At 48.3% G+C, this 14,270-nt stretch overlaps 3 protein-coding genes across 4 annotated transcripts in view; 2 read left to right on the top strand and 1 right to left on the bottom strand.

Moving 5' to 3' along the window:
- The window catches only part of LOC142571890 (uncharacterized), a 473,725-nt gene that overhangs the window by 368,681 nt on the left and 90,774 nt on the right, over positions 1-14,270 (top strand). The window lies entirely within an intron of this gene.
- The window catches only part of LOC142571887 (V-type proton ATPase subunit E-like), a 35,325-nt gene that overhangs the window by 13,358 nt on the left and 7,697 nt on the right, over positions 1-14,270 (bottom strand). The gene's annotated exons all lie outside the window — the stretch shown is intronic.
- LOC142571888 (V-type proton ATPase subunit E-like) lies at positions 343-6,242 on the top strand. The gene is made up of 3 exons (XM_075680570.1): positions 343-441; positions 1,626-1,913; positions 5,842-6,242. Exons 1-3 carry the CDS (start codon positions 355-357, stop codon positions 6,154-6,156), a joined length of 690 nt encoding a protein of 229 aa, XP_075536685.1. The 5' UTR covers positions 343-354; the 3' UTR covers positions 6,157-6,242.

Consider the following 14,270-nt stretch of genomic DNA (forward strand, 5'->3'; position numbering starts at 1 on the left):
CCAGTCGGGTTGCTACACTCTTCTTTTTCGTTTTGTTCATATTTCTTACTACATTTGTCTTGCGGTTAGTTCCCCGAATTATAAAAAAGAAAAAAAGAAGAGAAAGGAAGAGTTCTGTTGTTTCTGGAGTCAACAAGAACATTTCTCCACGCCATAACACTACACTGGTACGAACTCTAGCATGATTACAGCGTTGACGCGATACAGTCGCTTCGCGTAGGAAATGTCACGAGAGAATATAAATGAGGAGGAAGAAGAAGAAGCGCCGGCCACCACCCGTCGAAGCACCGAGGCGGGCCACCCATACGAGACGAGCCTACCCAAATCAATCGAGGTCGCCGCAGGGGGCATAAAATGGCGGAAAAGATTCGGGTTGCGGCAGGCCCCACGGGGGACGCTTACCGAATGGTGGCCTTCATCGAACAAGAGGCCGACGAGAAGGTAACCGCTTCAAAATTTGAAGACTTGGTTTGGAGAACGGGGCAGCGTCTGCACGCTCTCTGCGCTATGAGCCAGGCTATCCATGATAGGTCGAATAACTGGTTCATTCAGCGTGACGTGACTGGGATGCAGCAAATCGCAACGTGAGCAGCTATGGATTCTTGTGCCCTCCTGTGCGTCAGGCTCGTCCGCAGAACAAATCGGCAATCCCGTCAGTCGTGTGAACCCATCATGAAGGGCACCTTTATGTAGTGCGTTTGCTACGTTTCTGGTACGTGTAAATCGTTCGCTATATCTCTCGTCGCTGTTTCTTCGTCAGTGTGTCGTTTTGCGTCGCGCAAGATGAACATCGTCACTAGACAGTTTTCCCAGTTTAGCAGTTTTACCAAGTTAGCAGTTTTCTCAAGTTAGCGCAGACGAGCATTCCTTCGCATGTACGGCTACGGAAAAGGAGACTTTGAATGTGTATAGAGTGACTGCGTATGACTGCGTTAGCATCGAAGCTAAGCTGTCGTGCGTGCGCTGCTAAATTCACAGCGCACAGTAGCGATGACCTCAGTGGGAATGGTATGTTGGTGTGCCGAGTACGTTAGACAGAAGCAGAGATCCACAGAGTGTGGGCGTGTCTTGTTTTAACGTGATGGCGGCAAACCCTACCTTATGCGTAAGCGTAAAAGCCACTTCCCGTTTTATCCATGAATGTATAATAGACTTTGCGTTTACACAGGGGTGGACGAAACGACGTGGCGCTTACGGAAAATCAAGTGGCGTCTATGCATTCTAAAAGCAAATAAAGTATATTAGCCAACTAGAACTCTGATGCGCTATTTTACGGCTGCGAAATGTAGTTTTCATTTCCGGTGTTTATTTAAGAGAGGAATAGTGCACCTGCGAACGTCCTGTGGGCATCAATTCTTGAGGCATGACGGTTAGCAACAAGTTGGTCGGCCAGAACATTCACGACGCAGAGCTTGTGAATCTCTCGTATATAGCGATGAGTTCGAGCGAACAGGCCGGTCGATGGTCACCAATCAAAACGCTTCTGTACAAGGGCCACCGTTATAGTAGCCTGTCGCTCTCGGGCAAGCGCGCGTGCTGGCTTGTGTGCCAGCAGTACTGCAAAGAAAGTAAGCGGGCGTATTTAAGCGCGACCTTCACACATCTGCGCGCGCGGCTCGCCGAAGGTGGAGGAGATTGACACCAAGGCCGAGGAGGAGTTCAACACGGAGAAGTGGCGGCTGGTGCGAGAGCAGCGCCTCAAGATCATCGACTCGTTCTCGGGCAAGGAGAAGCAGGTGGATCGCCAGCGCAAGATCCAGAACTCGCTCATCAAGAACACGGCGCGCCTGCGCATCCTGCAGGCCATGAACGAGCACGTGGCGCGCGTGGTGGCCGAGACCAAGAAGAACCTCGTCTACATCAGCGGCAAGGAGAGCCGCTACAAGCCTTTCCTCGAGAGGCTCATCCTGCAGGTACCAGCTGCCGAAAAAAAAAAAGAAACGTAGATGCGAATAGCAACGAACGCTTGTTGTGCCTACACACGTGTTACCGCTCTGTATAGCCCGTACGTTTGAAAAGCGGTGCGAGTAGTCCCCAGTGTGCGTTCTTGAGGCCCGAATTGAGCCGACGCGACAGATGCGGGTGAACCTGAAAACTAAACCACGCATGGCACGGCTTTCGGAATAGTTGGCCTTTGAACCTATGCAAACAGTACGTGCAACACGGTCCCAGTACGACGGCGATCACGTGTGCTCAATCGGCTCTGAACAAGTAGAAGCGTCAGCGTAAACGTGTAGCGGGATACTTATATGAAGCCAACAGACAATGAAGCACAGGAAAGCTTCGAGGAAATTGACTGTTTTATTTAATGGAAATGTAGAAGTGGTTATCGATAGGTGTTAAATTTGCGACGAGCTATATATTATTCATAAAAAGAAAGGAGAAATGGAAGTGGAAGAAAATAGAACTTGTCACCGATGGGTGGGAAGCGAACCCAGAAACGTCTGCATAATGCGTACACTGGCGCCAGCTACCTCTGCGTTTACGTTATTGCGTATTTGCTTACAGGTACCAAACGTAGCCGTGGGAGTGTTAATGGGCGCCTCTCACGCGTCCGTGGCGGTGAATGTATGAAATAATCAAGTATGGAAGTGTGGCCCTTCGGTTAACCTTTATCTTTCTCGCTCACTGGATCAGCTAAATGACGTGCATGGCACGAACAGTACCCGTATGGGCAACATCGCGCGACACGGTGGTGATCCATGTCGTGAAACCCGGAAATAACGAAACTGAATAGAGCGAATTCCACCTTACCTCGAGCCGTTGTGAAACGTTGGTTATGTTGGGTCTTATAAGCAAATGCCAGGCTGTAAGGCACAAATATCCATGGTAAAGAATAATTGCAGATAAGGGGGAACTGGTTTGTGATGAGATTACGCTTGAAAGCCGTTGAACTTATTATGTGGGAAGAATACACGGTCTGGTTGAAAGAACGATCGGAAAGATCTCGAGAGAATCACACTCATTGTTCGAACAGCAATCTAGTGCCGCAATAAATATCGCTTTCTCAGCTGTCACTTAGTCATTTTCCTCCTCGTTAGGTTTACGATAAGTACGCATATTATCATCGTGGTGCATTATGAGCAAATCTTTGTTACACGCAAGTTAAATTGTGTCCAACTACTGCATAGACATAATTTTCGCGTTCCTGTCTACGGGTCTACATATTTGATTATGGGGCTACAGGAACGTTCATGCGTGCCACAGATGTTCTTTCCACAGGAAGGGCGCCAGAAAATAGCTCTGAAATAATTATATCGCCACCGAGGCTATATCACGGCTGCGTAGGAGTGCAAGCTATAGTAGCGCCATTATAGAATAATGAAGGAATGAACCTTTATTAGTTAATTACAATGTGCTCTCGCTTCTTGGCTGCAGCTCTGTACAGATTTAACGCGTAGACCTAGGCGTGGTTTTGATGAACACAGCACCACGCGATTGATTCCTAGGGTTAAACGTCCCAAAGATACAGCATCCGACTTATGAGAGGCGCCGTAGTTTGGGGAGTCTTGGGTTAATTTTGACCTCCTACGGTTTCTTAATGTACACCTAAATTGAAGTACCGAGTGTTATTTGCATTTCGCTTGCATCAAAACGCGGTCGAAAATTGATCCCGTTACCTCGAGCTCAGCACCAGAACGTCATAGTCGCTGCGCTACCACGACGGGCAACACAGTCCTACATGCTGCCATTAGTGTATCAGTGCTGTTACGATTGATGCGTACTCCAATATTGCGGCGCACGCATCCGCGCCATTGCGAGTACGCAGGGCACAGCGTAACGGTTTGCTGAAAGTTCACCAGGCGGGACTCTTATCATTGAAGCGCGAATCGCGCCATTCTTCTTGTAGTGTATTTCCTTGCATTCTCGTAAGCGTTCGTGTATTATAACTCTGGATCTGTACCCACATTGTTCGCATATACCCTACAGCGCTGCTGGAAAGAACGGTTACAAGACAACCACGAAAGGGAACCTATCGTTAGAGATAGCAGCCAGTTCATGGCACGCGCTTCTTGCGAACTAAAAGCCTCGTGAATTCGAACCATGAAATCCGGAGCTGCAAGTTCCCACACCGGAATATGGTTCTTCTTTTTTTATATATATAACGGGTTCTGCAAGCTTGCTGTGCCGTTATACTTGGAGGTCACGACAAGGCTACGCGGCGGTGCCTTCCTACATAGTTTCGACGACTATTACGCAACTCGGGCTCGGAAGCAGCTTCACTGGTACCGCGTGGAACCCTGCGCTGCACCGAGACGCGCGTCAGATAGGAGCGAAAAGCGGGCGCCGGTGAACGAAACCAAAAAAAAAAAAAAAAAGACAGGGGGGGGGGGAGGGGGGGGAGTTGGTGCAGGGTGAGGTAGAAAGAGAGCGAGAGAGCGAGAGAGCAAGGGAAATAGTGAGAAACACGTTTTGGGGAAGATGGTGGCTCGGCAGTGTTACGACCGAAGGCGCGCGGCAGCTGCGGCGTCGACACGGAGCCCAGGTTTACGACGCCAGCACCGCGAGTGCAGTCGGAGGAACAATAAAACGGGAACGGGGCTGACGCTCAGGCCCGTCTCGCATTAAGGGTGCTGACGTAAGAGCGGGATCATCTCTAATAGCGCGCACCGACGCAAGAGTCGTTACGGTTTTGCTCGTTATTCGCAATATGCAACGATCGCGGCAGTATAGTACACGCCCAGGGACATGTCTCGGCACCGCGCATGTCTGACGATCCTGCCGTCAGCCCTTCGTGCTGCCGTGCTCATTATGCCGCTAAGCATCGGAACGAATTCCTCGAGAAGCGGTAAGTCGGACGGCAAGGCGAAGGTTCGGCAGCAGAAGACAACCACAAGCTAATTCCACGAGACGGTGCTTCATTGCCGCAGCACGTAGCTCGAGTGTTTGAAATCAAAAAAGAGCGTCAAATCAAATAAAGAAAAGTATCGTTAAAGTGGCAAGAACATATGTTACTTTTTCTTATCGCAGCAATGGGATGTCCGCGCGAATCGCATAATGAGCAGGGCCACGCGAGCTAGAGCATGTTGTAAGAACAGCTAGTCACCGACGAACAACTGTGGGAGATTCATAACGAAACAATGCAACCAGCCTTAGACAAACAAGTCACGAGGCTCACCGTCCGCTTTGGTCCCTTTCAATTTGCAAGTTGTCGCCATCGGCAAGCTGCCTTATAAAATATAATAGTTATAATTGCCGGCTAGTTTTTATTATGAATTGCACTAGCATCCGACTAGCTTTGAGAATACCACCGCAGTGGTCAGATTCGCGGAGTTTCTCGGACTTTATTCACAAAAACTTGCCCATGCCGCGCCGGTTGCCTCGTTGTCACTCCGATTGTGATCGTGAGTGGCGAGCGCCCCACCGTCAGCCACTGCAGCCAGTGTTTTTAGGTGAGAGACAATTTGTGAGTGCAATGTTAATATGCAATGTTGCTGATTTGAAATGTAACATTTAACATGATGATAATGCAATGGCAATATACAATGTCCACGAACGTGCGTAAGTGCTCTTTCCCATTGCCAATAGCACACTTGGGAACTAAAAGCTTTGTGAATTCGGCGCCTGTTTCACACGAATTGCACGTCACGTGGCATGCCGTGCTTGTTAATCACGTGTCCTCATCGGCCGGCGCCATCAGTGACATACTCTCCGAATATATATCTACAGCATGGGCCCGTATTCTGCGTTTACTGTCCGTCTAGAATGGACAGCCGAAGCACCGAGAAACAACGAGAGACGCGGGTGTTTATCATGTTTGGGACGGCTGCCATCGGTGACATACTACTATCCAAATCGGGCGTTCATTCTGTTTGGGACGGCTCGCCGGCGCCGTCGCAGGGCCTGTACCGGCTGCTCGACAAGGACGTGGTTCTCTCGTGCCGCAAGAAGGACGAGGCGCTGGTCAAGGCGGCCATCCAGGTGGCCGTCAAGCAGTTCCGCAAGAGGACCAACATACAGGCGAACGTGGCGCTCGACAGCAGCGGGTGGCTGCCCGAGGAGACGTGCGGAGGCGTGGTGCTCACCTCTCTGAAGGGCCGCAAGAAGGTGGTCAACACGCTCGCGGCGCGCCTCGACCTGATCGCCCAGCACAGCCTGCCCAAGATCCGGTCCGAACTGTTCGGCCCCAACGCGCACAGAAAGTACACCACATAAAAAAAAAAATGACGCCGTGGTGCCCACCCTGTCCGTTGAAGAGGTGGCTTTTTTGTCTTTATTTGCGCAAGATATATTAGTGGTTATATGGCGTTCTGTGTTGACTCCTGTTAGTGATGCCCTTTCGGGCGTGTCTCGTCAAAGCACAGAGCTCCAGTTTGCGAAGCGGTTTTCGATGTGTCATTGACCGGTATTTGTCGTACAAAATCAGATGGCATAGTACACACTTCGTTGAAATAGAAGTTAGAACAAGTCATTACCTTAGAGCACACGAAGTAGCGAACTCGTCTATTTAGTAGAGGTTGTCTACTCAGCCCCAGTTATAAAAAATGCGTCCACAAATTCGGTGATGGAATCCATTAACGTTCAAAGTAAAACTTACGAGCACTATGAAAAACTGGGTGCTGATAAGTGTTGACTGGACCATCAATGCATTATTGCCAGCCTCCAAGCAACCGCACTGCATCTCGGGAACTAACTAAAGCTGTCCGGCATGCACATATTTTTTCCTTTTTTTTCTCCTTTTTGCGTCTAACAAATTCAACGCAGTTGATACCGGGCGTCTCATATAACTAGCACCAAATGTTTGAAAAGGATTCGTGATGACCAGCGTCTTCTTGTTCGCCGTCGTCTTCAGCTACTATGAGAATTTTTCTCGTTGAACTTGTTTGGAAAATTAGTTAAACTCAAATTAACCAAGTTTTGTAAAATTCCTTAAGGCGGAGTTGTATTAAACAACGTAACGCGCGTTCCGAAACAGCTGATAGTCGCGTACTTTCAGGCAAGCCGGCGAGGAATGCAAGAAAGTTATATACACTTTGCGGCGCACGACTGTAGCGCATGTCAAAACATATTCGTATAGCAGTTGAATGCGACCGTTACTATTATGTGTCTATGATGGACTACTTTAGTTGCATGAAATACCCTGTATGTTTTCAACAGTTTTGTACAATGGAATTTGAGAATGCGTTCTTTCACTGTTTATACGAGCTGGCTCGTAGTGCTAACCGTAACAGATGACGAGCTCCAACTAACTGCTACAGAACTGTACGTAACTAGTCGAAAGGAGCGCACTTCAAGCTGGCTTGAGGTCGTCTTCGTCTTCTCGCACGCACGCAGCCCACACCGCGGAATCTACTTTCCGATGGCTTAGAGAGACTGCAGGGGCAATTTTGAGTAAGCGCGAAAGTTCGCTATGTTAAAGATGTCGGCGCGACTTCATGTACGAGTGCCAGCAACCGCCATGTATTAATTTTTTTCGCCACTCCCCAGCTCACCGACTACTTTCTTTTCATTCACCGACGTGAACTCAATTTCGTCAATGCAGCTGTCAGAATCAGAAAGGAGGAGTCCGCTAAGCTTTCTGTGCGTTATTTTTTTTTTTTTTTGAAGCAGGCGTGGAGCACACGTTTTAGATTAGAAAGGAAAGAAGAAGCGTCACCTCTTTTATTTTGGCCTCAGAAACACAGAAAAAATATTCATTGAGAAAACTTGCCCGCATTAGCACAAGAGGAGTAGAAGATAAAAGCCTTCACGTTGCAGACAGCGCGTACCGTTTGAGCGACACGACTTCAAAAAAAGGCGCACGACTTCTCTTTATACCCTGAGGGCGGACCGCATTAATTTTCTTTTTACTGTAAATCTGTCTTCCGTTTTGATATAGGCGGTTAATTAAAGCCCGCGGCGCAAAGCATTTCTTTCGTGTCTAATAAAGTTAGCCGTTCAGGAACAGGATGCGTTCAAGTTGTCCCCTGGCGGAAAGCGAAACACATAAAACTAAAACAAACCCCCAAAAAATTCGACAATCGCCAACTTTTTTTTTTATTGTTACTTGACTTCATTCTCTTGCAGATGCGCTGAGGTCTTTGTCCTCCCCGCACGCTTTCCCACTAGGCCTTTGGGGGAATAGCTTTCACAATGCAGCCCGCAATAGCTAACGCCTTGGAGTATTAGCTCGTGGACGTGTAATGGATAAAAGTGCGGTGAATTGCAGTACACAGAAAAAAGCTAAGCGCACTGCAAGCTAAATCTGATGACCTTAAAGAAAGGAACTTGTAAAGGGAGAATGAGAAGATGCTTCTCCGGAGAAATGAGCATCTCTCCTGAAAAAAAGAACGTCGCTCTGTGGCATATTTACTTTTCGCGGAAACAAGCGGCGAAAGGCGAACAGCGAAGACTATAGGGGCGACTGAAAAATATAAACAGGGAGGTAATTACAGCAAAAAGAGAAAAAAGAACAGTCAAGTAAGGGAAATAAACTTTTCAGCTTTTGGCTTTGCCAGTACGCCGAATCGATACCTGCAAGCCTAGTATGGCTTGCGTCCTGCCCTCTTCGCAGAAAGATCGCAGAATCAGCGTTAAGCAAATGGGTAAGAACTTAAGCTCGTTTCGGCGAACGCAACTTGGCTCGCAGAATTTGAGCGGCACAAAGGAACGTCGAGAGATGAAGCGAGAAGAAAAGATTTTGTATTGGTCTGATCTGGCCCACGACGAGTAACAAGATGATTTTAAGTATAAGATGAGGGTAAGTATAAGACGCCCGAGGGGCGACCTTGTTTGACACACTCGTGCCGCGTACTCGCTTTGTTACAGCAATTGCTTTTAAGGGCACTTCAGCATCGTCTGTCGCGAGTATCGTCATTGTATTTCTTATACTGTTTTTTCTTTTTCTTAGATCAACAACTCGCCAGGAACTGATTGCATTTTTCCTTACACCTTGGATACGCGATGGGCGAGTTTTCGTGCCGCAGTCGTCGCGTCGTGTTTGTCGTCGTCGTGCCGTTGTCCTCGTGACTCTTCAGGACTTGGAAGGGGGAAGGATGGGGGGGGGGGGTCTATAGTGTGCGCCCATTGCACAATACACGGGCGTCTTTTTTTTTTTTTTTTTTTTGCACGGTACATGGATCATGCACGGCCCCAAGGCCGTGTTTACGCCAGCAGGCGAAAACTTCCTAAGCCTTCATCGTACCCCGAAGAAACGTTCAGACCCAGGAATCCATCGCCCCCCTTGGATTCCAGTGCCGGGCCGGAATTTGGCCACAAAGAGGCATAATTTGGAGAATAACAGGAAATAGGATACGCCTGTATTTCTTGTAAAGCTACGCATTTCCTATGCCTCCTACTTGAAAACATCGGGAGGCTTTAAAATTTCTTTTCGTATTTCCTGAAGAATTTGGCCTAATATTGACAAGCCCTAGCCCGTTTATAGCAACACTATCACCTCTGCGTCACCTGTACAGCACATGACGCTATATTTTCTTGCTTTTCCTCTCCTTTGCGGCCCTCCTCTTCCTAGGGTATTTCTGTCCCCGATCCCCGTCCCTATATGCGGAGTAGCATGTAGGCACCTACGTGTACGCCGGCAGAATTCTCTGCATTTAAATAAAGAGCTTTCTTTCTCTCTTTCTTTCTCATAAAGATTGCTCCAGTTCTTGCTTACAATGCCTACAGGTACAGGATGGGCAGTCGTCGCATTTCAGTATGTCAACGATAGACAGATTTTATTGATAAGAAAGACAGAGAGGTCGACCCGAGTTAGTGCGCTCTAGCCTGCTATTCCGCACTGAGGAAGTGGGAAGGGGAGTGAAACGAATTCGGCCAGAAATATTACGGCCCACATAGAACCACCTATAAACGCCTAAACAATACGTGGACAGCTAAACCAGAATGAGAGTGCACATAGGCGATTATAGTTTGAAAAATAAACAGTAATTTAGAAACGACGCTGCTACGCAATGACGAAAGGAATCACCGGAGTTGAGTACGTCAACAACACGGTAAGCCAACTAGGGTGTTTACGTTTTCGCGCTGAAGTGGGAGCAAATTTCTCTAGGTAAAACATACATGAGAGAGGTATAACAGGAGGAGGAGGATGCAACGGAAACGCATATTGCACCTTGCGCAAAGAAACGAAGCAAAAAAAAAAAAAACGGAAGAGGCAGGAGGCCAAAATAACGAGCCAAATAGAAAAATGAACGCGACGCGAACGAAGCGTAGAACATTCCACGTATGTTTAGCGCAGCGCATGGGGCGAGCCGGGGGCGCCCAAGTGGCCGGAAAAGCGGCTGTTTATAGAACAGGCAGCGCAGTGCCGCCGCCGCAACCTCAGATGAGCATGCACCGCGGGGACGCGCAATAATTTTCAGAAGCAAGCGTGCGGAGCTCGTCGGCTTCTTGCTCGTGACAAATTAGCTTCCGCCACTTATCCGCACATCAGACCGTGACCGCTGCGTCCGGAGGCGAGCGGTAGATGGAGGAGGAGGAGGAGGAGGAGGAGGAGGAGGAGGAGGGAGACGCTGTGGGGTTTTGCGATGGTGCATGCGCTAACAGACACACATCGCGAGGCAGAGAGAAACTATGCAAATAAATTCCCTGAAGAGGTGTAAAGATATATATGCATAACCATGGTAGGATGCCGGTGGATGGTATGGCCGCCGCTTCGGTGGCCATGAAAGGTGCTCTTCGTTCTGTAGCGGCGTGCGGGCGTCTCTCTGTGTGCTTCCATTCGACACTATACGTAGCGCACTGTGTATGAATGGCGTAAAAAAGACCTGGAGCTCGGCAAGTTGGCTGACGATTATTGTGAAAAGGAGTGCAACTTCAACGCGGACGGGAAGAAGAAATCTGTGTGCCTGTATTCAAGCCGCGTTGCTTTTCGCAGTGTATGGATGACGGAACACTTCTCTGGGGCTAGGGCTTGACGCCTCGCAACTTTGTGTCTATTTCTTTTTAATGCGAAGCATCTCTTGGCGAACGCCTGCCACTTTGAAAGTATCCATCCATCCATCCATCCATCCGGTCGCCCACCAACTTGCCAAAGTCTTGGTGCTCTCATGGTCGTTTTGTTAACTTGGTATGTACGAAAATTGGCATAGCATGGCAAGAGTGTATGACGAACATGAATAATAGGTCATGACATGAATGTCATGATATGCGTGTTATGTAATTTATGAAACAGCCACCTACGTCTTGCTGTTCTCATGGTCATTTTGTTAACTTGGTAGCCCCCCCCCTCCCCTCACACTACTTCGTATAACATCGACTCCCACAGGGCGTAGGATCTGCCGGCTTTTTTTTTTTCGTTACAATATTAAAAACGTTTTGGTTTGCCCGGCGCTCTGCAGGCTGACCTATTTTCTTGTGGCATATCACTACTTTCTTGCGCGAGTTGTGATGCGCCATTTTCGGAACTGAGGGTTCCCGGATTTGACAGCGCAGCTCATGTTTATTCCTTTATTTTTTAGTTAGTGAGTTAGTCAGTGAGTCGGTCAGTCAGTCAGTCAGTCAGTCAGTCAGTCAGTCAGTCAGTCAGTCAGTCAGTCAGTCAGTCAGACAATTAGTTAGTTAGTTAGTTAGTTAGTTAGTTAGTTAGTTAGTTAGTTAGTTAGTTAGTTAGTTAGTTAGTTAGTTAGTTAGTTAGTTAGTTAGTTAGTTAGTTAGTTAGTTAGTTAGTTAGTTCGTTCGTTCGTTCGTTCGTTCGTTCGTTCGTTCGTTCGTTCGTTCGTTCGTTCGTTCGTTCGTTCGTTCGTTCGTTCGTTCGTTCGTTCGTTCGTTCGTTCGTTCGTTCGTTCGTTCGTTCGTTCGTTCGTTCGTTCGTTCGTTCGTTCGTTCGTTCGTTCGTTCGTTCGTTCGTTCGTTCGTTCGTTCGTTCGTTCGTTCGTTCGTTCGTTCGTTCGTTCGTTCGTTCGTTCGTTCGTTCGTTCGTTCGTTCGTTCGTTCGTTCGTTCGTTCGTTCGTTCGTTCGTTCGTTCGTTCGTTCGTTCGTTCGTTCGTTCGTTCGTTCGTTCGTTCGTTCGTTCGTTCGTTCGTTCGTTCGTTCGTTCGTTCGTTCGTTCGTTCGTTCGTTCGTTCGTTCGTTCGTTCGTTCGTTCGTTCGTTCGTTCGTTCGTTCGTTCGTTCGTTCGTTCGTTCGTTCGTTCGTTCGTTCGTTCGTTCGTTCGTTCGTTCGTTCGTTCGTTCGTTCGTTCGTTCGTTCGTTCGTTCGTTCGTTCGTTCGTTCGTTCGTTCGTTCGTTCGTTCGTTCGTTCGTTCGTTCGTTCGTTCGTTCGTTCGTTCGTTCGTTCGTTCGTTCGTTCGTTCGTTCGTTCGTTCGTTCGTTCGTTCGTTCGTTCGTTCGTTCGTTCGTTCGTTCGTTCGTTCGTTCGTTCGTTCGTTCGTTCGTTCGTTCGTTCGTTCGTTCGTTCGTTCGTTCGTTCGTTCGTTCGTTCGTTCGTTCGTTCGTTCGTTCGTTCGTTCGTTCGTTCGTTCGTTCGTTCGTTCGTTCGTTCGTTCGTTCGTTCGTTCGTTCGTTCGTTCGTTCGTTCGTTCGTTCGTTCGTTCGTTCGTTCGTTCGTTCGTTCGTTCGTTCGTTCGTTCGTTCGTTCGTTCGTTCGTTCGTTCGTTCGTTCGTTCGTTCGTTCGTTCGTTCGTTCGTTCGTTCGTTCGTTCGTTCGTTCGTTCGTTCGTTCGTTCGTTCGTTCGTTCGTTCGTTCGTTCGTTCGTTCGTTCGTTCGTTCGTTCGTTCGTTCGTTCGTTCGTTCGTTCGTTCGTTCGTTCGTTCGTTCGTTCGTTCGTTCGTTCGTTCGTTCGTTCGTTCGTTCGTTCGTTCGTTCGTTCGTTCGTTCGTTCGTTCGTTCGTTCGTTCGTTCGTTCGTTCGTTCGTTCGTTCGTTCGTTCGTTCGTTCGTTCGTTCGTTCGTTCGTTCGTTCGTTCGTTCGTTCGTTCGTTCGTTCGTTCGTTCGTTCGTTCGTTCGTTCGTTCGTTCGTTCGTTCGTTCGTTCGTTCGTTCGTTCGTTCGTTCGTTCGTTCGTTCGTTCGTTCGTTCGTTCGTTCGTTCGTTCGTTCGTTCGTTCGTTCGTTCGTTCGTTCGTTCGTTCGTTCGTTCGTTCGTTCGTTCGTTCGTTCGTTCGTTCGTTCGTTCGTTCGTTAGTTAGTTAGTTAGTTAGTTAGTTAGTTAAAATAAAAACCAACCATTTCGATATACATGGATCTGGTTACACTCAAACAAACATTTCTATATTCGGCTGGCGCAAGTTTGACAAATGAAATTCCACAGAAGCGGGTTTCTCCCCGCGGTATTTCTTATTGCGCAGCCGGCGTTAACGAACGGCGCTATATAACTAAGCACCAGCGTACAGTTTCGAAATCACGCTTTCACAAGCTTTCATGTGTGTTACTAGGTGTTTCAATAACTGCCAATAATTATCATAACGAGTCATCGTTTGCGTCTACACAATTAACCGTACATCCATGACCTTGTCTTTTGTTGCGTTTTAGGCCCCCGCTTTTGGGTTCACATCTGTGAGCAACTAGCCACCCAAGGAATAAATTCAAACACAGTGCTAAACCTTGCGAGGCATGCGTGAAGGTGAAACCATGCACAGGCTGGGAAATCCACCACAGGCTAAACACAGGCTACAAATAGAAAAAAGAAGTAGAAGTGCCCTGGCAACAAACAGCGCAGGTAGGACGCTTCCCTCTCGGCAAACTCGTGTCAAAGCTAGCTTGGTTACCTTTGGTTATTATAAACCAAAACCGGCTGCGGCTGGCACACTAACCAGAATAGCCTGCGGTGAGCTGACGGTATTTTCTTTTGCCCTCATCTACGCAAGCGTGCACTGTACCTGTATGAGGAAACAGCGCCGTATGGTTTTGGTTAATGAAAGCAAAAAAAAAAAAATGACAGATGAGCCGGTCGGGACGCAAGTGTTCAACCATAACAAGCCAAACATAAGACGAAAGCAGTGACACGGGCGTGGCAAAAAGAAAATAATAAACAGTGCAAAAAAAGACAAGAAGCGTGCGAGCTGGTCTAATGAAGAAAGTGCGGAAGAACAAAGCCCCGCACGATAATTAGGGGCTGCTATATGAGGCGCTCCCCTCCCACGGCTGACGAAAGACGGTGGTGGGTCCACGTGGGGCACGGGAACACCGGGGAGATGCGATCACAGCGCGCCAGCGGCCGGCGCCGATGACGACAACGGGTGCGCCCGCTGGTACGCACCGAAAAACCAAATGAAGCATCGTCGCAAGCAGGATCCGTTAATATCCGGTGCTGCGAAAAAAAAAAAAAAGAAAGTGCTTCTATCTGCAGAGGGCAACTAAGAATGCGCCTAAGATGTCACCGGCCTCTGCTT

Source organism: Dermacentor variabilis, chromosome 2, assembly GCF_050947875.1.
Source record: "Dermacentor variabilis isolate Ectoservices chromosome 2, ASM5094787v1, whole genome shotgun sequence".
Taxonomy (NCBI): Eukaryota; Metazoa; Arthropoda; class Arachnida; order Ixodida; family Ixodidae; genus Dermacentor; species Dermacentor variabilis.